The sequence below is a fragment of the Felis catus genome, chromosome C2 (assembly GCF_018350175.1).
Source record: "Felis catus isolate Fca126 chromosome C2, F.catus_Fca126_mat1.0, whole genome shotgun sequence".
Taxonomy (NCBI): domain Eukaryota; kingdom Metazoa; phylum Chordata; class Mammalia; order Carnivora; family Felidae; genus Felis; species Felis catus.
This window is the reverse complement of record NC_058376.1, coordinates 22,894,530-22,919,266: the sequence shown is the minus strand read 5'-3', so window position 1 is coordinate 22,919,266 and position 24,737 is coordinate 22,894,530. Positions and strand designations below refer to the sequence as shown.

Genomic DNA, 24,737 nt, shown 5'->3' with positions numbered 1-24,737 from the left:
TAGCGTTACCTTCATTCCTGTTATATAAAATGAGCCAAAGAAGACCCCCCGCCTCCTATATTTGTCCTTATGTTGATTTCTTCTTCATATTCAGAGCATGTTGGGACCAGTAGCTCAAAGCCTCATTAGCACCAAATTCAAATTTTTACACCCATTGTTTTAAATAATAGCCAAAATATGCATATTTTTAACATTTAGCATCAGTCCGCTTTGCACACCTTGGAAAAGTGCACTCGCACTCTGCTAGCTGTAGACAAGACAAACTCGGGGCCTAAACACGACCCCATGCCACTGCTGCCCTTTGGAGTTCTGCTGTGCTGCTGAGTGACGTCACCAAGACACCTAAGCCTCCCTCGCAAATCCACTTCGCCCAGGAGTTTCCTTGCACTCCTCCCACTCTGGGTGTTTCTCCCTCCCAAATATGCAGTCTCTGAAAGGGCTCCTGCTGCGAAGAATCCATACTTTAAAGCGACTTGTCCACGCACCCCCCAAATAAAGCCCACTGTCTACTGCTCCCACTTTGTTGTCAGGTCTTTTCCTTGACCAGTCCTGAAATCCTTCAGCTGATCACATTTCCCAACAGCTTCATTTCTCCAGAATTTCTCCACTCTAGGAATAATGCTCTGAAACCTTATACATTTAGATTAATTTTAAACATACACGATGGGCTTGACTTTAAATTATTTTTCTTGGCCATTTTATAAGATTTTTCTTTAAATGCTAATTTGAATTACCAAATTGTATTCTATCTCATTTTGTACCTCAGGTGACCTCAGAAGTTTTTGCCTTAGATCTCTTCATATTTGTAAAATTATTGTGGATGCCCCAAGGGATTTTTATGTAGGTCATATCTATTTATATGTGTCATATCAATATCATATTAGGCATTGAAATGAGAAGTTTTTAAAATGTTTGATTAATTTATTTAAGTTTTAAGATGTTAAAAAATAAAAATTAAATAAATTTTAAGATGTTGATTTATGAACTGTCAAAAATAATAAGTATGTTAACCTAAATAGCATGTTAAAGAAAATAGCAACATTTTGAGAAATATAGTAAAACAGTGGCTTCTTCTTTTTTACATTAAAAAATTTATGTTTGGGGTGCTTGAGTGGCTCAGTCGGTTAAGCATCTGACTCTTGATTTTGGTTCCGGTTGTGATCTCACAGTTTGTGGGATTCACCCCTGCATCAGGCTCTGTGCTGACAGTGTGGATCCTACTTGGGATTCTCTCTCTCTCTCCATCTCTGTGCTCCTCCTCTACTCGCTGTGTCTCATTCCCTCTCTCTTTCAAAATTAATAAACTTAAATTAAAAAAAAATTTAAAATTATTATTGAGGTATATTTGGCAGACAATGTCACGTTAGTTTCAGATGTACACTCAACTGATTCAACAATTATGTGCATCACTCATTGCTCACCATGATAAGTGTCATCATCCTCTGTCACTATACAATGTGATTATAATATTAGTGACTATGTTCCCTGCTGTACTTCTTATCTCTATGATTTATTTATCTTGTAACTAGAAGTTTGTACCTCTTCATCCTCTTCACCTGTTTTAGCCAACTTCCCACCCACCTCCCTTCTGGCAACCATTAGTTTGTTCTCTGTATTTACTAGTCTAGTTTTTTTGTTTGTTTATTTGCTTGTTTGTTCATTTGGTTTTTTAAATAGTTTAGATATAAGTGAATTTATATGGCATTTGTCTTCTCAGTCTGACTGATTTCATTTAGCATAATGCTCTCAACAGAGGAGTGCATTTATCTTTTTGAATTAGTATTTTCATTTTCTTTGGGTAAAAACCCAGTAGTGAAATTACTGGATTATATAATATTTCTATTTTTAATTTTTTTGAGGAAACTCCATACCATTTCCATAGCGTTTGTACCAATTTACATTCTGACCAACAGTGCCTGAGGATTCCCTTTTCTCCACATCCTCACCAACACTTGTTATTGTCTTTTTGATACTAGCCATTCTGACTGGTGTGACGTGATACCTCATTGTGGTTTTGACATACATTGTAGTTTTGATTTCCCCCACGATTAGTGGTTTTGAACATCTTTTCATGTGTCTGTTTGCCATCTATATGTCTTCTTTGGAAAAATGTAAATTCAGGTCCTCTGCCCGTTCTTAAATCAGATCGTTTGAAGTTTTGGTGTTGAGTTGTATAAGTTCTTTATATATTTTTCATACTAACCCCTTATTGGGTACATCATTTACAAATACTATATGAATATGTCTCCTCAAAGAAAGCAAAAGCAAAAATAAACCTTTGGGACTACATCAAAATAAAAAGCTTTTGCATAGTAAAGGAAGCCATCAAGAAAGCAAAAATTCTCTTATCAGTTGCTGCATTCAATCTTTTGTAATATATTTTTGAACCTGAGAAAAAGACTTTTTTAGATCAGGAAATTATTGAACTTTTCCTCCATTAGCATAGTCCAGTAACTGGGAATGGGAAAATTGTGAGAATTTTGCAGGAGAAATTCGTTTTCACACAGATATGTGGTTGGTAAAATGGAAGGCATCATAAGACCCCATGAATGGGTTTTGAGGACTTCTGGGGTCCTTGAAACATACTTTGAGGATTAAAGAATATTGCTGATCATACAGTATACTCATAAAGCATAAAAATAGCCATGTTTAATCATGAAAATATCCTCTAATGTGTCTAAAATTTTCAGACTTATTTTTTTTTGACAAAAGTTATCTTTCACATTAACTTTGGCCCTTTATTTAGTTATTGCCTCTTAACATGGAAACAAAAAGAAATACAAAATAATGCTTTCCATGCTTCCAACTTTAATTTTTCACTTGGATTTTCTTTAATAAGGGTTACAAATGCTTTTAGACCTATAGCTATGAATTAACTTCAGGAAATTATCTGAGAATTATTTCCTTTAACTTTTACTGCTTTATTTTCTTACTTGTTCATTTATATATATTTTTTCTGGTTATAAAAATAATACACAGTTGGAGTAGAAAATTGGAGTGATGACCACTGAGGGCAATTTGATTTAGTCTTCTTCAGTCAAGATTACATATTCGTTTAGTCTTTGACGTATCAATTTTACTTCTAGATAATTAACTGGTACATTGGTTGCAGTAGATAAGATTGTAGTAGATAAATATTTGGATATCCTCAGGAGATATAACATGTGGCCAATAGTTTATCCACAGGGTAGAAGACTGTGCAATACGAACAGTTTTGAGGAAGTACTCTACATAGTGACATGAATATATTCTTTACATGCATTATTAATTTGAGAAAAGAAGCATGGTACAGAATATGGTATATTTTGTGGAAAGAAGAAGTAAACATAAAATTATGTGCTAATAGTTGCATAAAAATACAAATAATCAAGTGGTTAACAAGGAAAAGAGTAAGGTCTAGAATTTTCCTCTTAATTTTATTTTATTTTTGAACCTGTGAATGTGATCTACTTTAAAAGTCAAATTAAAAGAACATAAAAATCAGATTTATTTGGCAAAATTTGGAAAATATAGGAAAACATAAATTATACAATAAAGTTCTCATTAACATTTTCACATTGTTTTTATACTTTCCACTGAAAGCAGTATTTATTTTCCCAAATACCAGATATTTTTCATATTAGAGTTTACTAAGAATTTGAAATGCCAATGGAAACATTTTCCTTGAGTTTTTTTTTTTTAATTTTTTTTTCAACGTTTTTATTTATTTTTGGGACAGAGAGAGACAGAGCATGAATGGGGGAGGGGCAGAGAGAGAGGGAGACACAGAATCGGAAACAGGCTGCAGGCTCTGAGCCATCAGCCCAGAGCCCGACGTGGGGCTCGAACTCACGGACCACGAGATCGTGACCTGGCTGAAGTCGGACGCTTAAACCGACTGCGCCACCCAGGCGCCCCGAGTTTGTTTTTTTTAAATGAATATAATGGGCCAGTTTGATCCTATTTTGTAAACTGATATCAAATAAAACTCTTACTGTTTCACTCAGATAGGATTGATTTTAGAACTCAATACTCAACAGATAATTGTAATTATATTACAATTTTACTGTATTCCCATATTGCAGCATATGCCCACCAATTATTTGCCAATTCTCAATCAAGTACATGAAAAAATATTGATTGGATTTTATGCAAGACAGTAATAAGTATGCTGACACTCCACATTAGAAACCACTGTTTATTTGAAAAGAACTGACTACAATGCTTAGTCTGCTGTAACCAAGAAGCTAGATTTTTTCCAAATGAAATTATACAATTAATTAGCTTTTCTTTATGTTAATCATTTGACATTCTGTATTTGTTAAATTTTTTTAAGTCTTGCATTCCAAAGAAAACTTATTTTTACCAAGTAGCACTTTAAATTGACCATCCTCATAAATATAAGAGGAAGGATTATTACAAATAACCAGAATCAATGAAGATTGAGAGGTGTGGGGCACCTGGGTGATTCAGTCTGACTCTTAATTTTGGCTTAGGTGATGATCTCGTGGTTCATGAGTTCAAGCCCACATCGGGCTCCATGCAGACAGTGTGGAGTCTGTTTGGGATTCTCTCTCCCTCTCTCTATGCCCCTCCCCCTCATCTCAAAATAAATAAACATAAAGAAAAATAGAAAAAAGAAAAAGAAAAGAAAAAAAATTGAGAGGTGTTAGATGATATAATAACCTGTGAAGCAGAAGAGCAAAACAAATAAAAATAGAACAAATTAAAAAAAATGCACCCATGAGACATTGAGACATAATAAGACTACTGGAAAGTAATGATGATCAAAATCATGATGACAATGCATTGTCCATAATTTAAATATCTTATTCCGTAGGGAGAGTCTACATAATATTAAAATATCAATCATTTTTTTACTATATGATATTATGAGCAATTAAGTATATGAAAAATTGCTGAAGAGGTAAGTTGCAGAATGAGGATACTTGCTTCCATATCAAAGAAGGAGTCTTAGAATAAAACTTAAAAAGATACAATTTTCTAGCATCCCTGAATAATATGAATCAAGTTTGCATAGGTGGCTTCTTGGTTGGTTCATTTTTCTCTCTTCAGTGCTTATATAAAGTAGAAAGAACCATGTGTTAATGAACTCATGGAAAAACCTGAGGAAAGAAATTAAGTTATGTTCCATATACATTGAGACCAACAATATAGAATGTTAAAAATACCAGGTACTTTAGGGGTGCTTGGGTGGCTCAGTTGGTTGAGCATCCAACTTTGGCTAAGGTCATGATCTCATGGCTCATGGGTTAGAGCCCCACTTCAGGCTCTGTGCTGACAGCTCGGAGCCTGGAGCCTGCTTTGGATTCTGTGTCTCCCTTGCTCTCTGCCCCTAACCCACTCACATTCTGTCTCTGTCTCCCTCAAAAATGAATAAACATTAAAAAATACCAGGTACTTAAGCATGAACATGGACTATTTCTTCTCTTGGCCAAGGACTAAGATAGCTTATGTGACTTTTTTCCCACTTCTCTTCTTTTTCATTTTGGTAAAAATCACATAACATAAAATTTATGATCTTAACTCGTTTAAAGTATAAGTTATGTGGCATTAAATATGTTCATAATGTGCACCATCCAGCACCATCCATCTCTGTAATTCTTTTCCTCTTGTAAGACTGAATCTCTATACCCATTTAACAATAACTTCCTATTCCCTTCTTTCACCTCCTGTCCTCTCCATATTTTCCCTGTTATTCCCTCCTCCCAAGAGCTCCTAGCAACCACCATTTCAAATTCTGTCTCTATAATTTTGACTATTCCAAGTACATAATAAGTGGATTCATAGAATATTTGTCTTTCTGTGACTGGTATTTCACTTAGCATAGCATCCTAAAGGTTCATCCATGTGAAGTATATGTCAGAATTAACTTTTTTTTTCTTTTTTTTTTTAATTTTAGAGAGAGAAATGGCAAGTGGGGGAGAGGAGCAGAGAGAGAGAGAGAGAGAGAGAGAGAGAGAGAGAGAGAGAGAGAGAGAATCTTAAGCAGTCTGCACACTCAGCACAGAACCCAGAACAGGGCTAGATCCCATGACCCTGAGATCATGACCTGAGCCAAAATCAAGAGTCAGATGTTCAACCAACTGAGCCACCCAGGCTCCCCTTAACTTTATGAATAGTATTCCATTCTGTGCATATAACACATTTTGCTTATCCATTTATTCATTTACAGATATTTGTATTGCTTCCACTCTTAAATATTGTGAATAATGCTGCTATGAAGATGGCTATACCTGTTTGAGATATTGCTTACAACTTACCTTCCATGCCTCCCTGTGGAAGCTGCAAGCCTACCATAGACTCCAGAGATCCAAGATAGTTACATTAGACAGATTCTGTCTGTGCAATTGCTGCCTAGGTAGGGAGACAGATGCCTGGTGCTGACTATTCTACCATCTTTTCCAAATCCTCCCTTACGCTAATTTCTGAATGCCACACAGCCTTAAGAGTGCAAGCAAGGAAAAGTAAATAAGAAAGGACCATGAGTCTTCATGTTAGTAGTCCTCTGCCAGAGAGAGGACATACATGTGAATTTATTTGATGACATACATTTTGGCCAGATCTGATTAATCAATGCATTATAAAAGAGTAGCTTTCCTGACAGTGGTGGTGATTGGGGATTGGGAAGTTGTTTTCCTTATCCTGAATAAATTTGGAGGGATTGTTGTTCTGATCACCTTGAATCTCGTGAGTATTCCATGCTTAGTACAATGTTCTTCGTCTTCTGAGACATATTTAGGGACAGTGCATAGAGGAAGACTGCAAGACACAGAAGACAAATGGAACCGCTGGATGTCATTGTTGATGCAAGTGAATTAAGCCATCAAATTAGAGGTATCTTTGGTGCCTCTGCAGCCAGCAAAGGGAATTAATTGTAACATGAAGGTGGGCCAAAACCTTTGTATAAGTGAGTTCTGGAGCCACTTCCCTACACGTTCTCATGTGTCTTGAAGCTGAAGAATGAAAACCGAAATTTATCAGAAAGGATTGACTACATAATATACACAATATAAATCTTTGTAAAGTTATTAGAACTAGATATTTCGGATATAGTCAAATACAAAAAAAGTATTTTTAAGAAGGTAAAATAGAGTAGAAAAAACATACTACATATGGGTCTTATGAGACAAGAAATTTGGATGAAATATAATTGTAATCCCTTTTAAAATTGTTTAATCCAACTCAATAGCAAATTCTGAACCAAAGATAATATACGTAAAAGTGCTCTATAGTCTAACACAGTGGCTAACAAATTCCCTGCACATCTTGGCATCAGAACTCGTGAAAACTTCTGCAGGTTTTGAGGCTATTATCCTTCAGAATAGTTCTGGAATTACTCTTCAAATTACTAATATATAAATATGCAATAGTAATATTGTTCTACAAGTGCACACTCTAAGCAAGAACACCCATTTCATTAGTAGAGCTACTGTATCATAACATGGAAACATTGAGATTTGTCAGTTCTTGCAGATCATTTTGCAGTTCAGTTTATAGAAAAGATAATTATGATAAGGAACAAATAGTTTGTTTAAGCGAGTAACAGTCATAGGACAAGAACTGGAGCATGTGATTCTCCGATTGGAGGTGTTTCTATTTACACAAATACTTTGCTCTAGAGAGGATTTCTATTAAGAAGTACATTTTCATTGTAATTATTTAATGGTTAAAATATTTATTGTTGTAATAAAAATAGTGACAGTGTTCTTGCACCTATGTTTATCATAAGAAAAGGAAAGGCAATACATTTTGATTAAAGTGTTCTTTTCCATAATTACAAAAGAAGGAAAACTAGATACAGAGAGTCAAATTTCAATATATTTAAAATGCAGAGTTAATGTCTGAAAAAAAAGTCCATCCTATTGTAATACGTGTAATTATTATGTTATTTTAGAGACAGCATGTCAGATCATGTACCTTGTATTTAAATTCATAAAGGCAGAAACTTGATTTATTGTGCTTAATTGCTAAGATACATATCAGCTCCTATCTGCACCATCAGCGTCAACAATACAGCATGAATGCTGAACTGAATGCTATTGTAGAGATATTTAGTTATTATCACACTTTTTTTAATGTTTATTTATTTTTGAACAACAGAGTGTGCGTAGGGGAAGGGCAGAGAGAGAGAGGGAGACACAGAATCTGAAGCAGGCTCTAGGCTCTGGGCTGTCAGCCCAGACCCTGGTGTGGGGCTTGAACCCACAAATGCGAGATCTTGACCTGAGTCAATGTCAGATGCCTAACCAACTGAGCTACCCAGGCACCCCAGTTGTTATCACACTTCTAAATATGTAAAAGACAATTCTACTAATATAATTAATTTTAAGAGCATCATTTTGTCATTTAATTGCAAATCATAAAAGTGTGCATTAAATCAAAATTTATGCTGTACTTTGAAATTTAGTTTCTATTATGGATGCTATTGATTTGTTTATTGCAAACAGTACATTTTAGTAACAGTTTCAACATGTCCGAAATGTGCAGCATATACAGTTTTTGTAATGTAATTAGTTAGAAATTGGGGAAGCTTAATTTTTAAAATTGAATTGTTCATGAAAATCTATTTCATACTCTCTATGTCTTGAGCAGTTTCTCTTCATAAAATGTTCTATAGTTGTGTGAAGAAATTAAGTGCAGTTAATCAGAAAGAACATTATGGTTTGACACCTAATTTGAAAGCCCTGTCTTGAAGCGGTGAATAATTGCTTATAGAATTACATATACCGATGAGAACTCAAATAGGAAATCCATTTATGCTCCAAGTAGATCTCAGTATTGATGTAAGTCAGGATAGTATTGTCTGTCTTTTTCTGAGAAATATTTCATAAAAGTATACATATAAATTGGTTAAAATGTCTACTTTCTTGTTTAGTTTGATAGATTAAAAATAGTACAATAGCATTAGAACGAATTATCTCATTATTGTAAATGGCACGCAGATCAGTGGTCTTAAAGTTATTTTACTGTGCAATCAAGTCAGTCCTGTTGATATAAATACAGACGTAAACAATAAACTTTTAAGGCTTAAAATTAACAACAACAAAAAGTACCTGTAAGAAAGTCCCAATGGTGTTTATAAAATGTTTTTCATCTCTATTTAATCTGTGTTCATCTCTTTTTTCAGTGCCGCCAGCGATCACAATGCCTCAGAAATCCTTTAATGCCACAGCAGAGAGAGGAGAAGAGATGACATTATCCTGCAGGGCCTCTGGCTCTCCCGAGCCCTCTATCTCCTGGTACAGGTAGGTTACAGATACATACCCTTCTGGCTTGTGTCCAGGATCAATCTCATGGAAAAATATTTCTGATCTTATTTTATCAAGAATAAGAGCATTCTTTGGAGTTTCATTTGAAGTTTATGACAGTTTTGTTTTTAGTTAAATTGTAAAAGAGATTAACAGAGTGATTTAACCCAAGTCAAAGACTACACCCATTGCACTGGTTATTCTTTCTAGAATGCAGGCTTCCGCCCAAAATGGGCCCAGGACGCCTATGACTGATTCAGCCACATTAATGTTACTGCTAGAGACTAAATGGAAATAGGAATGCTAGCATTAATGGCACCATTGTTGTATGTATATAAAAGTGTATTTTATTCAATTCAATTATATATTTTCTTTATGGACTATATTATTCAGAAAAAAAGCTAATTATGTGCAGTTAAATTTTCATAAATTTAATGTCATTTTTAAAAAGCTTACTTCATCAAATGAATAAACACTCTATCCTAAGTCCATTCTTTAACAGTTTACATATATATATATATATATATATATATATATATATATATTTTAGAATTGTTAAATGTTACTTCATTTTTATTAACATCAAACAGATATCAACATTGTCATTCTTTTAGGTTGTGGCTTTAACTGTTAAAAGGGAGACAATGAAACTTTACAGATGGACAATTTTATAAATTCATACTAGTTATTAATTCGGGTTACTACTTAAGCATAGCTACAAATATTTATATAATCTCTTCTACACTTCACAAACCAAATAGTGTAAGAATAATCACAAGAAAACAGTAAGTAAAAATATATTCCACATTGTCAAAAAAGGGCCAATTGTAAGGACTAAGTTTAAAAAAAAACTGTTAAAGAAGAATAATTGCAATCCAATTTTATTTTATTCTGTCACTTCCTGAACATTTACTGATATTCTGCAATTTCCAAACCTTTATCCGTTTAATATAGCAGGTAGCAATAAACGAGATATTTCTTTAAATAGGTGTTTTTAGATGTTCTTTGCAAACTGATTCCTTTGTAACATAATGTTGGTATTTTTAAAAGGATTACACATCAAACATTAACATATTCACCCCAGATAATAATCATGTATCTCAGAGACTTCTGGTTTCTAGTGTGTATCTTAAAGAGTCAATATTACATCTAATTGCAGCACAGAAAAGCTCTTGGACCATTCATTACAATGAACAAATATTGTTCTAGAATCTCATTCTCATCATTATATCTTTCCAGAGAGACTTCCTTCTGTTTAAATTTCTGTCTTAAAGTTCAACATTTGTTCAAAATTCTCATATTTAAGTGGAAACATAATTATCATACAGGCTAGAATAAATCAGATTCTGAGGCTAACATAATGAATCATTTAAATCTACATTTTTTAATCTTTATATCTTCATATGACATTAGTTTAATGTCTATAATGGTGTAAATAATAATTGTTCTATTCTCTGGATATTTAATATATAATGGGCGAATGGAAGTATGTGGTAGTGACATTGACAGAGTGAAAATTAGTATTGGAAGTTTTTATTTTGACATATTTATGTAGGGCTATAAGCATGTTATCCTTGCTAAAAAAAGTTTTAAAATCCTATAAACATTAAGTAATGTAGGGAAGCAGCCCAGCGAGAAGGATCCAGACTACCTGTTGCACAGAGATACTATATCCAAAGGAAATAAGTGCAGCCAATAAGGGAAATAGTTGAGGACCAAACAGTGGGGAAAAATAAGAAGTTTTCACAAAGATAATCAGGAACACTTGGTGACGTGAAAGCTAAAGTGGGAGAAGGGGCAGCTACTCTAATATATCTCTCCCCTTGTGCCATTCAAATGGTTCTTCTACATCTGTTGAAAATACCATATGGATTTTTAGCATTAACCCAATTAGATCAGTGAATTCCATTGATTTCCAAATGTTAAAATAATTTTGCATTCCTTGGATTACACCCACTTGATTATGCTATATGTCCTTTTTATGTATTGCTGGAGTTACTGTGCAGATAATTTGTGAAAATTGCCACATTCACGGTTATGAGAGATACTGTTTTATTGTGTTCTTATTCTTGACTTGTGTGGGATCAGGGAAACACTGAATTCATAGAATGAGTTAGGGAAGTGTTTCCTCTTTGGTTTTCTGATAGAGTTTGTATATAATACTAACTATTTTTTACTTAAATATTTGGGAAAATTTACAGTGAAACCACCTGTGTTAGAACTTTTCTTGTGTAGAGGTTTAACTACAAATTCAAGTTATTTCACAGATCTGGGTCTATCCCAGTAATACCTTTGTCTTTAGTGGTCTCTTGTGATGTATATCTTTTCAGCAATGTATCCATTTCATTCCAGTTGTTTTTACTAGCTTTAAGTCGTTTACAGTATTCCCTTGCTATACTTTTTTTACTTTTCAAAATTTTTATTTAAATTCTAGTTAGTTAACATATAGTGTAAAATTGGTTTCAGGTGTAGAATTTAGTGATTCATCACTACACATAACATCCAGTGCTCATCACATGTGCACACCTTAATACCACCCATTTAGCCCATCCCCACCCATTTAGCCCATCACACCCATTTAGCCCATCCCCACCCACCTCCCTCTAACCACCCTGTTTGTTCTCTGTCGTTAGAGTCTCTTAATGGTTTGTTTCCGCCCCCCTTTTTTTGTTTTTGTTTTTTTCCTTTCCTATATGTCCCTCTGTTTCATTTCTTTAATTCCACATATGAGTGAAATCATATGGTATTTCTTTCTGTAATGGCTTATTCCACTTAGCATAATACACTCGAGCTCCATCCATGTCATTGCAAATGGCAAGATTGCATTTATTTGATGGCTGAGTAATATTCCATTTTACATATATACCACAACTTCTTTATCCATTCATCAGTCAGTGGACATTTGGGCTCTTTCCGTAATTTGACCATTATTGATAAGGCTGCTGTAAACATTGGGGTGCAAGTGCTCCTTCAAACCTGTTCTTGTAATGTTATTTTTGACATTGGTTATTTAGAATGTTGTTAATTTGTTTCCAAATATTTGAGTATACTTCATATATATTTCTGCTACTAGTTTCTAACTGAATTTCTTAATTGTCATAAAACATACTTTGTATAATATCAATTTGCTTAAATTTATTGGGTCTTATTTTATAATCTAAATTTTTAAATGTTCTTTGTGCACTTGAAAAGAATATATATTCCACTGTTGTATGGAGTAGTCTCTAAATATCAAATAGGTCAGCTGGTTGATTAATATTGTTCACATCTTCTATATCCTTGATGATTTTACAAGCATTGTCTGTTTTTCTGTGCTCAGTTCTCTCTGTTTTGTTTCATGTCTTTTGAAGCTCTGGTATGTGATTATACATTTATCAACACCATATCAATATTATAAAATTATTAAAGGAATTTGTTTCGGAATAAAACGATATCAGATAGAACTTTCAGCCCTTTTTTTGTTTTTGCAAATTTTTATGTCTTCAAGTTCACTAAATTATATTGATATATTTTCAAAATTGTTGATTATTTTTCTTTTGTAATGTTTAATCTACTTTCAGATCCACCAGAGTATTTTTCATCCTTCTATTTTTTATCTCTACACATTTGATGGAGGACTTTATTTCCAAGGCAAATTGGTATATAGCATTATTAGTTTCAGGTGTAAATCATAATTTGCTTTCATATAAATTTCAAAGTGATCACCATAGTGAGTCTAGTTACCATCTGTCACCATGCAATTGATTCCCTTCACCCATCTCACCCACCCTCTAATTCCTTTCCCCTCTGATATCTACCAATCCATTCTCTGTATCCAGGAGACAGTTTTGATTTATTTGTTCACTTGTTTTATTTTTCAGCTTCCACATGTAAGTGAAATCATATGGTATTTATATTTCTCTGTCTGACTTGTATCACTTAGCATAACACATTTAAGGTCCATTTGTGTTGTGAAAAATGGCAAGATTTGCTTCCCTTTTATGGGATTTTTCCAGTTTTTTTTTCTTGTAACTGATTTCTAGTGTCATACCATTGTGGTTAGAAAAGATGCTTGGTATGTGAAATATCTTCTTAAATTTATGGAGACTTGTATGTAGCCTAATGCCATTTATCCTGGAGAATGCTCCATGTCACTTGAGAAGAACATGTATTCTACTACTTTTAAATGGACTATTCTGTTTATATCTATTAAGTCCATCTGGACTAATGTGTTGTTTAAGGCCGATGTTTCTTATTGATTTTATGTCTGGATAATACCTGCTTTATATATTTAGGTATTCCTATATTGGACACATAATTATTTACAAATGTTATATCCTCATTTTGTAATGACCCCATTACCATTACATAATGCCTTCCTTGTTACATGTGTAGTACTTGTTTTAAACTCATCATTTTGTCTGATATAGTATAGCTTTGTTTTCATTTTCATTTGCATGGAATATCTTTTCCTATCCCTTCACTTTTTTTTTTAATTATTATTTTATTTTAGAAAGAGAGAGAGAGCACATGTGAGTTGAAGAGAGGGGCAGAGGGAGAGAGAGAATTTTTAAGCAGGTTCCATGTTCAGCATGGAGCCTGATGCTGGGTTCAATCTCTCATGACCCTGAGATCATGACATGAGCCTAAATCAAAAGTCAGATACTTAAGCAACTGAGCCATCCAGGCATCCCTCTATCCCTTCACTTTAAATCTCTGTGTCCTTAGATCTGAAGTGAGTCTCTTATAGACAACACATCAATAGGTCTTGTTTTTTTCCATTTAGTCACTTATCTTTTGATTGGAGAATTTAGTCCATTTGGATTTAAATTATTGATAGGTATGTACTTATTGCCACTTTTTTTCATTGTTTTCTGAATGGTTTGTAGTTCCTCTCTGTTCCTTTCTTTTTCTCTTGCTCTCTTCCCTTGTGGTTTGATACTTCTTTATAGTGTTGTGTTTAGATTACTTTCCCATTATCCTTTGTGTGTCTACTAGGGTTCCCATATAACAGACAGTGTAGCATTTTATTCTAAGTTGACAGCAACATAATTTTGAATACATATTAAAGACTTTAGATTTTTATTCCCCCACCACATGTTTTATGTTTCTGATGTTATATATTACATCTTTTGTGTGTGTGTATACCTTAACAAATTATTATAATTATAGTTGATTTTACATTTGTTTTTAACCTTCCTTGTAAATTTTTAAGTGGTTGATCCACTATATTTACTGTAAATTTGGCTTTTCCAATCAGATATTTAGTTTCATATATTTTCTTGTTACTAGTTAGTACCTTTTATTTTCAGCTTGAAGAAGTACCTTCAACATTTCTTGTAAGGCTGGTCTAATGGTATGAAATCACTTAACTTTTGGTTGTCTGGAAAACTATCTCTCCTTTATTTTGAATGATAGCCTTGCTGGGTAGAATATTCTTGGTTGGCAATCTTTCCTTTCGGCACTTTGAATATATCATGCCACTTTCTTTTGGCCTGAAGAGTTTATGCTGAAAAATCAACTGATGGTCTTATAGGTACTTTTATGATAGTCTTTATATGTATCATGTTGTTCTCTTGCAAACTTTAAGATTTTCTCTTTTTCTTTAACTGTTAACATTTTAATTATAATGTGTCATGATGTGGATCTCTTTGGTTTCATCTTCTTTGGAACTCTCTGTTCTTTCTGGGCCTGGATGTCTCTTTCCTTCCCTAGGTTGGTTAAATTTTCAGCCATTATTTCTTAAAGTATCCATTTCTCTTTCTCTTCTCCTTTTGGACTCTATAATGTGAATGTTATGCCACTTGATGTTGTCCCATAGTTCCCACAAACTATCTTCACTTTTTAAAATTCCCTTTTTATTGTTGTTTTTTTAGTTGTTCTCTTTGGGTGAGTTCCACTGCCCTGTCTTCCAGGTTGCTGATGTGTTCTTCTGCCTCATCTAAACTGCTGTTGAAATTCTTTAGTTTAGTTTAGTGTATTTTTTTTAGTTCAGTTATTGTATTCTTCAGTATTGTGACTTCTGTTTGACACTTTCTTACATTTTCTGTCTCTTTGAAGTTCTCACTGTGTTCATCTATCCTTCTTCCAATTCAGTGGAACATCTTTATGACCATTACTTTGAACTCTTTGTCAGGTAAATTACTTATCTCCCTTTTATCAAGGATTTTTTTTTCTTTTCTGGGTTTTGTCTTGTTTTTTCTTTTGGAGTGTATTCTTGCTTTCTAATTTTCCTTTTCTCCATATTTTTGTTTCTGTGTATTCATGGAACAGCTACCTCTCCCATTCTAGAGGAGTGCCCTTGTGCACATGATGGAACTATGATTCACCCTTGCCTGAGTTCTTGGTTGACTCTTACACATTTGTGCTTATCTATGTAGCACGATTTATTATTTTTTTTTTAATTTTTTTTTCAACGTTTATTTATTTTTGGGACAGAGAGAGACAGAGCATGAACGGGGGAGGGGCAGAAAGAGAGGGAGACACAGAATCAGAAACAGGCTCCAGGCTCCGAGCCATCAGCCCAGAGCCTGACGTGGGGCTCGAACTCACGGACCGCGAGATCGTGACCTGGCTGAAGTCAGATGCTTAACCGACTGCGCCACCCAGGCGCCCCATGATTTATTTTTAATAAGGTAGAACCCATGGGTGGAATGGGAAGCTTGCTATTGCAGGGCCCAGGGATACACAGCATGTGGGAAGAGTGAGCCTGCTGGCTTCAGAGAGGCTGTGAGGAGCCTGGAGGGAGCCCAGAACAGGAGTGAGCCAACTGGAAATAATAAGACTGGCAGAGCTCATGGGCAGGGCAAGCCAGGCAGCTGCAGTAGGACTGTGGGAGAGCACAGGGGTGGAGAAGCCCTACAACACTAGAAATGTTGATTGAGAATTTAAAAATGGTGCCGACCAGCATCTTCTCCTCTGGAGAAAGTCCTACAAGGTCCCTGTGTCTCCAGCACATTCTTGAACGTTAGCTAATGAATCTCCATTGCATATAGAAAGGTGCTTTCAAAATTGCATTTTTTGTAGATTCCTGGCATGAGTAAGTCTGGGTAAGACTTTTTTTAAAAGCAAACTTTTCATTTTCCATAGACTTTTGGATGTCCTGGATGTAAGCCCTTTTGCTTTGCAGAGTCAGCTGTTTTTGGGTGTTCATTTCTACAGTATAGGTCCCAAGGTTTGGGGGTGCCTGATATAGGGTATAAAACCTTCACTTCTCAACGAGAAACTGTTATTTTAACAGTATTTTCTCCTAACTTGATAATCTGTGTCATTTCTGGATCTTTTTAATTGATTGAATTTTCTTTGTTATGCGTCATATTTTCCCAGTTATATACTATCCCGGTAATTTTTGATTGGGTGCAGATATTAAGGATTTTATGTTTTGGAGTGGTGATTGTTTTTGTATTTTCTTACTTTGTTTTTAGATACAGAAATAGCTTGGGAAAAATTTGATGTTTCGAAGATTGCGTTTAGGCTCTTTTAGTGCAACTACAACCTGGGATTAATATGCTTCTGTGCTTGAGGCAATATTCTTCTAAAAGGGGTGACTTAATGTCCTGAATTTTAGGAAATTTCTCTACTCTGGATGGTTGAGATGCAAATTATTCCTGGTTCTGGGATTGTTGTGCTTTATCTTTTCCAATGGTTATTTCCCTTTCTTTGGAAGGTCTTACTGGCATGCAATTACTGATAAGTATTCAGTTAAAAATTGGTTAGGAACACATTGCAGATCTCTCTACTATCTTTCTTGTGTAGCTCTTTTTTCTTACATTCACTGATCCACAAATTCTAGCTACTTTAACCGCTTCCTACTGAGAACTCTCCCTAGCTGTGTTTGGGCTCTCCTTCTGTGAGCTGCAGCCTGGAAACACTCTTCAAGTACCAGGATATGGTGGTCTTCTGAGGTCACTGTCTTGAGCTACTTGAAAACTCTTATTTAATCTGTGTCTAGTGTTGTTTGCTGTTTACAATGAGAGGGTATATATGGTTCCCTGTTACTCCATTGTGGTTGAAAGTGGAATTATCCTCCTTTCTTTATCATTTCCACTAATTCCATAATTGCATGATTCATTCTCTCTCTCTTTCCTCTCTCTGTCTCTCTCTCTCTCTTTAATCTACATCCAAGTTAGTTACCATAGAGTACAACAATGATTTCAGGGGTAGATTCCTTAATGCCCCTTACCCATTTAGCCCATCCTCCCTCTCCCACAACCCCTCCAGTAACCCTCTGTTTGTTCTCCATATTTAAGAGTCTCTTATGTTTTGTCCCCATCACTGTTTTTATATTGATTTGCTTCCCTTCCTTTATGTTCATCTATTTTGTATCTTAACTTCCTCATATGAGTGAAGTCATACGATATTTGTTTTTCTCTGACTAATTTCGCTTAGCATAATACCCTCTAGTTCCATCCATGCTGTTGAGATTGGCAAGATTTCATTCTTTTTGATTGCCAAGTAAAACTCCATTGTGTGTGTATATATATATATATATATATATATATATATATATATATATATGTGTATATATATGTATATATATATACACACATATATATATATATACATACACACACACACACACACACACACACACACACACACACACACATACTACATCTTCTTTATCCATTCATCCACCAATGGCGATGGACATTTGGGCTCTTTCTATACTTTGGCTTTTGTTGATAGTGCTGCTATAAGCATGGGGGTGCATGTGTCCCTTCGAAACAGCACACCTGTATCCCGTGGATAAATGCCTAGTAGTGCAATTGCTGGGTCATAGGGTAGTTCTATTTTTAGTTTCTTGAGGAACCTCCATACTGTTTTCCAGAGTGGCTGCACCAGCTTGCACTGCCGCCAACAATGCAAAAGAGATCCTCTTTCTCCACATCCTCACTAACATCTGTTGTTGCTTGAGTTGTTAATGTTAGCCATTCTGACAGGTGTGAGGTTGTATCTCATTGTGGTTTTGATTTGTATTTCCCTGATGATGCGTGATGGTGAGCATTTTTTCATGTGTCGGTTGGCCATCTGCATGTCTTCCTTGGAGAAGGGTCTATTCCTGTTTTTTGCCCATTTCTTCACTGGATTATTTGTTTTTTGGGTATTGAGTTTGATAAGTTCTTTATAGATATTGGATACTAACCCTTCATCTGATATGTAATTTGCAAATATCTTCTCCCATTCTGTTGGTTGCCTTTTAGTTTTGCTGATTGTTTCCTTCGCTGTACAGAGCTTTTTATTTTGATGAGGTCCCAGTAGTTCATTTTTGCTTTTGTTTCCCTTACCGCTGGAGACGTGTTGAGTAAGAAGTTGCTGTGGCCAAGATCAGAAAGGTTTTGCCTGCTTTCTCCTCAAGGATTTTGATGGCTTCCTGTCTTACATTGAGGTCTTTCATCCATTTTGAGTTTATTTTTGTGTATGGTGTAAGAAAGTGGTCCAGGTTCATTCTTCTGTGTGTCGCTGTCCAGTTTTCCCAGCACCACTTGCTGAAGGGACTGTCTTTATTCCATTGGATATTCTTTCCTGCTTTGTCAAAGATTAACTGGCCATAAATTTGTGGGTCCATTTCTGGGTTCTCTATTCGGTTCCATTGATCTGAATGTCTGTTTTTGTGCCAGTACCATACTGTCTTGATGCTTACAGCTTTGTAGTATAGCTTGAAGTCTGGGATTGTGATGCCTCCTGCTTTGGTTTTCTTTTTCAAGATTGCTTTGGCTATTTGGGGTCTTCTCTGGTTCCATACAAATTTTAGGATTGTTTGTTCTAGCTCTGTGAAGAATGCTGTTATTATTTTGATAGGTATTGTATTGAATATGTGGATTGCTTTGGGTAGTATTGACATTTTAACAATATTTGTTCTTCCTATCCAGAAGCATGGAATCTTTTTCCTTTTCTGTGTGTGTCTTTTTAAATTTCTTTCATAAGCTTTTTATAGTTTCAGTGTATAGATTTTTCACCTCTTTGGTTAGATTTATTCCTAGGTATTTTATGGGTTTTGGTGCAACTGTAAATGGGATTGATTCCTTGATTTCTCTTTCTGTTGCTTCATTGTTGGTGTATAGGAATGCAACCAATTTCTGTGCATTGATTTATATCCTGCAGTTTTGCTGAATTCATGGATCAGTTTTAGCGTTTTTTTGATGGAATCTTTTGGGTTTTCCATATACTATATCATGTTATCTGCCAAGAGTGAAAGTTTGACCTCCTCCTGGCCAATTTGGATGCTTTTTATTTCTTTCCATTGTCTGGTGAGGCTAAGACTTCCAATACTACTTTGAATAACAGTGATGAGAGTGGATATCCCTGTCTTGTTCCTAACTTTAGGGGGAAAACTCTTAGTTTTTCCCTATTGAGGATGATATTAGCATTGGGTCTTTCATATATGGCTCTTATGATCTTGAGGTATGATCCTTCTATCCCTACTTTCTTGAGGGTTTTTATCAAGAAAGGATGCTGATGGTATTACTATCAATGAGTTTATGTTTGTGCTTAATTGATTTGTATATATGGGTGCTTTCACATTGGGAGCATAAATGTTTACAATTATTAGGTCTTCTTGGTGGATAGAGCCCTTAGTTATGATATAATGCCCTCTTCATCTCTTGTTACAGTCTTTTTTTAATGTCTGTAAGTATGGCTACTCCAGCTTTCTTTTGTTGACCATTAGCATGATAGATGGTTCTCATCCCCTTACTTTCAATCTGAAGGTGTCTTTAGGTCTAAAGTGGGTCTCTTGTGAACAGCACAGAGATGGATTTTGTTTTCTTAACCATTCTGTTACCTTATGTCTTTTGATTTAAACATTTAGTCCATTGACGTTTAGAGTGAGTACTGAAAGATATGAATTTATTGCCATTATGTTTCTTGTAGAGTTGGAGTTTCTGGTGGATTCTGTGATTCTCATACCTATTTTCTTGTGCCTAGAACAGCATTACTTAGAGAAGTGGTTTGAGTTTCAAGTATGAGCTTATATAATTCCACCAGAATTCTTTGAAAGTCTTTTGCACACATGGCATTCTCCAGAAGTAGATTGTGAATAATAACAAGTATATTCTATATCACAAGTTTGTTAAGAGAGAGGAATTTAGAAACTATTACTTTGGTTAGTTCCCTTGCTGATATTTTTAAATTAAGTTCTTGAAGGGAACATAGTCTTTATATACTTATTTCCTCTAAATCTCTTCTAGATCTACCCATCCACTGCAAAGCCCAAATCATAATTTTTCCCCATGAAAATTAGAAGTATTTCACTCATCTTTTGCCTTTTCTCCTACTACAGTAGATCCCTCTTTCCCCTACTTAACATACAAGAAGTTATGAATAAATTCATTAATGATATCTACCTTATCCTCTGTTACTGCCAGTCATATTATCAATTCTTCATGATAGGTAGCCATGTCTCACTCATTTGCCGTACTTCAAACATTTATCACAATATTTCACATGAGGTAGAGAAACAACCCTCTTTATGAGAAAGAGCACTAGAATTTAGTTATTATGCTTCTTATATTACTGTGTGAACCTAGTTGTCTTCATCTGTGAATTAAGGGGTGTGAAAATTATACTTAAAATTTTTGTTTTCTAATCTGTGAATGACGGTGGGAGTGAAAATAGACATCTATGAGCTAATTGTGAGCTTTTAATCAGGTAGAATTTATAGGGAAAGTGTATTATAAACCACAGATTGCTTAAATTTCTATGTATTATTATTATTCTTACTGTTGTTTTGTTATGGTTATACAAATTAGTAATTTCTACTTGGCTAGTGTAAGAAATATATCACTAATTACTATGAAGGCTATATATATTACATTCTGGACAAAAATGCTGGAATATCATATTTCATTGTTGTTAGTTTTAGATTCATAAAATATAAAAATATATAAAAATATAGAGCAACATATATATCTATATATATAGAGAGAGATATCTATGTATCTATATAGATAGATAGATAGATAGATAAATAGATATAGATATACATTTGCTTTTGGTATTTTACAAACCCTACTTTTGGACCCCACTCTTACGATATTTTTGCACATTTCATGATATCTTTAGAGATGTCAGTAGAAACTGGAAAAACAGATGCTAATGAGTCATAGAAAGATAAGTATTGTATTAGGATACGCACCATACCTAGCTTTCGGGTAAGTGAAACCAGAATTCACTGGAATGATCATTTAGTGTGTTGAAGAAATGTTCTCTCATTCTAGGAATTTTTTTAAATAATTTTTTTCAGATATTTGTTTTTAAATTTAAACTTGTGTAGACAAATAGATACCCCATCCTCTAAGGACAGATCCTAAACATTTTACATCCATGGGCCTTGCAATCAATTCAATCATTCAAAATACCATTATACAAAAAAAATATAGAAGGAAAACTAAAGAGAACAAAGGAGGAGGAAGAGTAAATAAGGAGAATAAACTTGAATGGAAGGGAATATACATTACAAGAAGGTTCCACGCATATTAAGGGGAACTGTGGAAATTGCTTAAGATTTAAATATATTTAAAATATTTTTTACTGTAAGTATTATAGGCAAAAATTGAAAAACATTGTTTTAACACAACACAAACTGGAATTGGAAGAGAGTGAAGACTATTTCAGTTCATAAAGAACTTAGAAAATATTGAAAATTATTGATGTCTAAGAGGGAACATATTTAAGAAAAGTGATTTCTTCTCATTAATGAATTAAGTCATCATATTCAGCATAATTTCTCTAACTGCACTTGCAAATAATTGTTTCATCTTACCCCTTTATTGGTAATAGTTATTTGCAATATAAATTGGTAATGTATTTAAATTGCATTTACTTTGAAACTTCTTTAAGGGATATTTCCATAGAAACTATCTTAAATGTGTCCTAGGGACCTAGTAAATGTGTGTTGACTCACCAACATAAAAAGTGTATATAGAATTAAGATCAGCAACACAAAATTTTTTTGCTAATAAGGTAAAAATTGAACGAATGTGCTTTTTTGCCGAAAAAGAGTGTTATGATTTCAACATAGCTCAAAAGTTACTCTTGTCTCTAAATCCAAAGCAGTTTTCAAGTATAATTTAACGCCTAGTAATTGAGTTTTCACTGAGCTACTAAAAGTACACTTGTGATTGGAATATAGCCTTGTCTATCAATAGCCATGAAATGATTGACAAAGAGTGATCAAAAAATTGAGTACAATCTCCTTCTGAGTTATGAAGTCAAATTTATGAAGATCAACCTCTGTTTTCTTCTTTAGGAATGGCAAGTTCATTGAAGAAAATGAAAAATACATATTAAAAGGAAGCAATACAGAACTCACTGTCAGGAACATAATTAATAGTGATGGGGGTCCTTATATCTGCAGGGCCACAAATAAAGCAGGAGAAGATGAAAAACAGGCATTCCTCCAGGTCTTTGGTAAGTATTATAGCATAGTGGTTAAAATTATGATGTCTAGAGGGAGGTCTGAGTCAAATTGTACTCTGTTACTTATATGTCACTAACTTTCCAAAATTAAATCTCATTTCTCATCTGAAATATATTTTAGCATTGCAGCTACCAGATAGAATTATTTTGAGAATTACATGAAACGATACATGTATATTCTTGTAAAATATTGGCTGACTCATAACAGAAGATGGAAGAAAATTCATTTAAATTACCCATATTGGGATCCATTACAATTTATATATAATATGGGTTGGTCTTCATAAATCTTTAAGTGACACATATTGAGATTAGTTGTACTTTGAATATACTTCAAAACAATACCTCTATAAAGCTATAATTAGGAAATGTCTATGTGTAACCATTAGTAAATACTCCTTTTTTCATTTTTTTTAAAAGGAAATATGAATATCTTCCATATTTACTAAGAGCCATATTGCCTTCTTTGGGGAACTTACAAAAAGTAGATAACTAGTAAGGGTTTTAAAATTATTATGATTGATTTAGCTTCCATTTATGTTTGTAAGAAGAAAAGCAATTTTTCTAGTGTATTTAGAATATATCATTGTCTTTAACAACCATAATACTAAAAATTAAATGCACTAATAATAATTAATATGTTTTCTCCATTTTTCAAAACACTTATCAAAATGATTTCACAACGAAGGGCAGGGAAAGGAAAGAAGGAAGATTCTTTAAGAGTAAGAAGGACAATGGTTCATGCAGAGGAAAAAGTAAACAAACTTAAAACTGTTAGAAATTATAGGAAGCCCTTATCTTGTTATAGCACTATTCCTCACTTAACAAGGTTGTTCTCTTTAAAACCTACACTAAATAAATATGGCTCAGTATAAAAATAAATTAATTAATTACAAATGATAGTTTCTGAGATAATCCCAAAAGGTAGATATTCTCAATTTGCATCAAAGAGCTCTTATGAAATATTAGGTTTTTTTTTTTATTAGGATGGCAGTGAATGAGAACAGAGATAAATAATAGAATGTTTCTAATACTTTCATCTTTTCAAATAGAAAATACTGCATGATATTCTACATTGCTGTTGTAATCACTTTTGTATAGTAACACTGAACATATTTGTATTATGTTTGATACAAAATCAAATATATATGTAGTAGAAATCTACCTAAATCCATTAAAGTCAAGGGAGTAAACACTGAGTTAGTAAAAAGTATATATGCCATATTTCCTATAATAGGAACCTAATTTTCTAAGATTAAAACAACTTATTTATATTACATGATTAATTCCATTTAAAGATTAAATAAACTGTTACTTTTTAAGAAATAACAAGTGCTAGCTTTTATCCCTTTGTGGTGTACCAAAATATAAGTACAGATAATACAGTTTTACAATCATAAAGCTCTGTGGTGTCATGTAAATTTGTGGATAGACATAGCTTTTAATATAAAAATAATTTAAATTAGGAGACATTTTTTCTCATTTTTGAAGTCATAATTATAAAGAAATTATTAGCCAAATACCTAAAATATTGTTAAAATAAACTAAGGTAAAATAAATCCATTGGAATATCAAAAAATAACATGTATATATACTTCATAAATATTTTAAATATTATGCATAATTATACTTCATACATATTCAAGATATAGTCATCATTTTCCTTCTTTGGTGAAATCATTTTTAGAGCATAAGAGATAATCACTAAATAAGCTGATGTCACACACAAACACACACACACACACACACAGAAACATAGATACTCTGAGACTTTTAATCTGGAAATTTTAATTTTATTGCATTAAGAGAGGGAAAAAAATAATTAAGTGTCTTTTAAATTGCAGAATTTTGAAAGGAATCATAATTTGTGTGCTGGTTTCTAAGCCACTTCAGATTATTTTTCTGATAATCGATGAGAATTATTTTTAAAGTTTTTTCTTCTGTGCGTTCAACTGTCTCTTGGCACTCCTTTAAAGCAAAGCAAGCTGCAGGAACTGCCACAAAGTTGATAATTTTGTATGGGGCTCATGTGGACTCAAATGCCTGCCATGGCTTTTAAGTCTGAGTGGTAATATTTTCCTCCCATAC

At 33.8% G+C, this 24,737-nt stretch overlaps 1 protein-coding gene across 3 annotated transcripts in view; it reads left to right on the top strand.

The window, feature by feature from the left end:
- Positions 1 to 24,737, top strand: part of NCAM2 (neural cell adhesion molecule 2) — a 520,684-nt gene that overhangs the window by 325,041 nt on the left and 170,906 nt on the right. For all 3 annotated transcript variants that reach the window (XM_023238847.2, XM_011285729.4, XM_023238848.2), the window contains 2 exons: positions 9,131 to 9,248; positions 22,480 to 22,640. In XM_023238847.2, the coding sequence (XP_023094615.2) occupies positions 9,131 to 9,248; positions 22,480 to 22,640 (279 nt within the window). The remainder of the gene's footprint in view (positions 1 to 9,130; positions 9,249 to 22,479; positions 22,641 to 24,737) is intronic.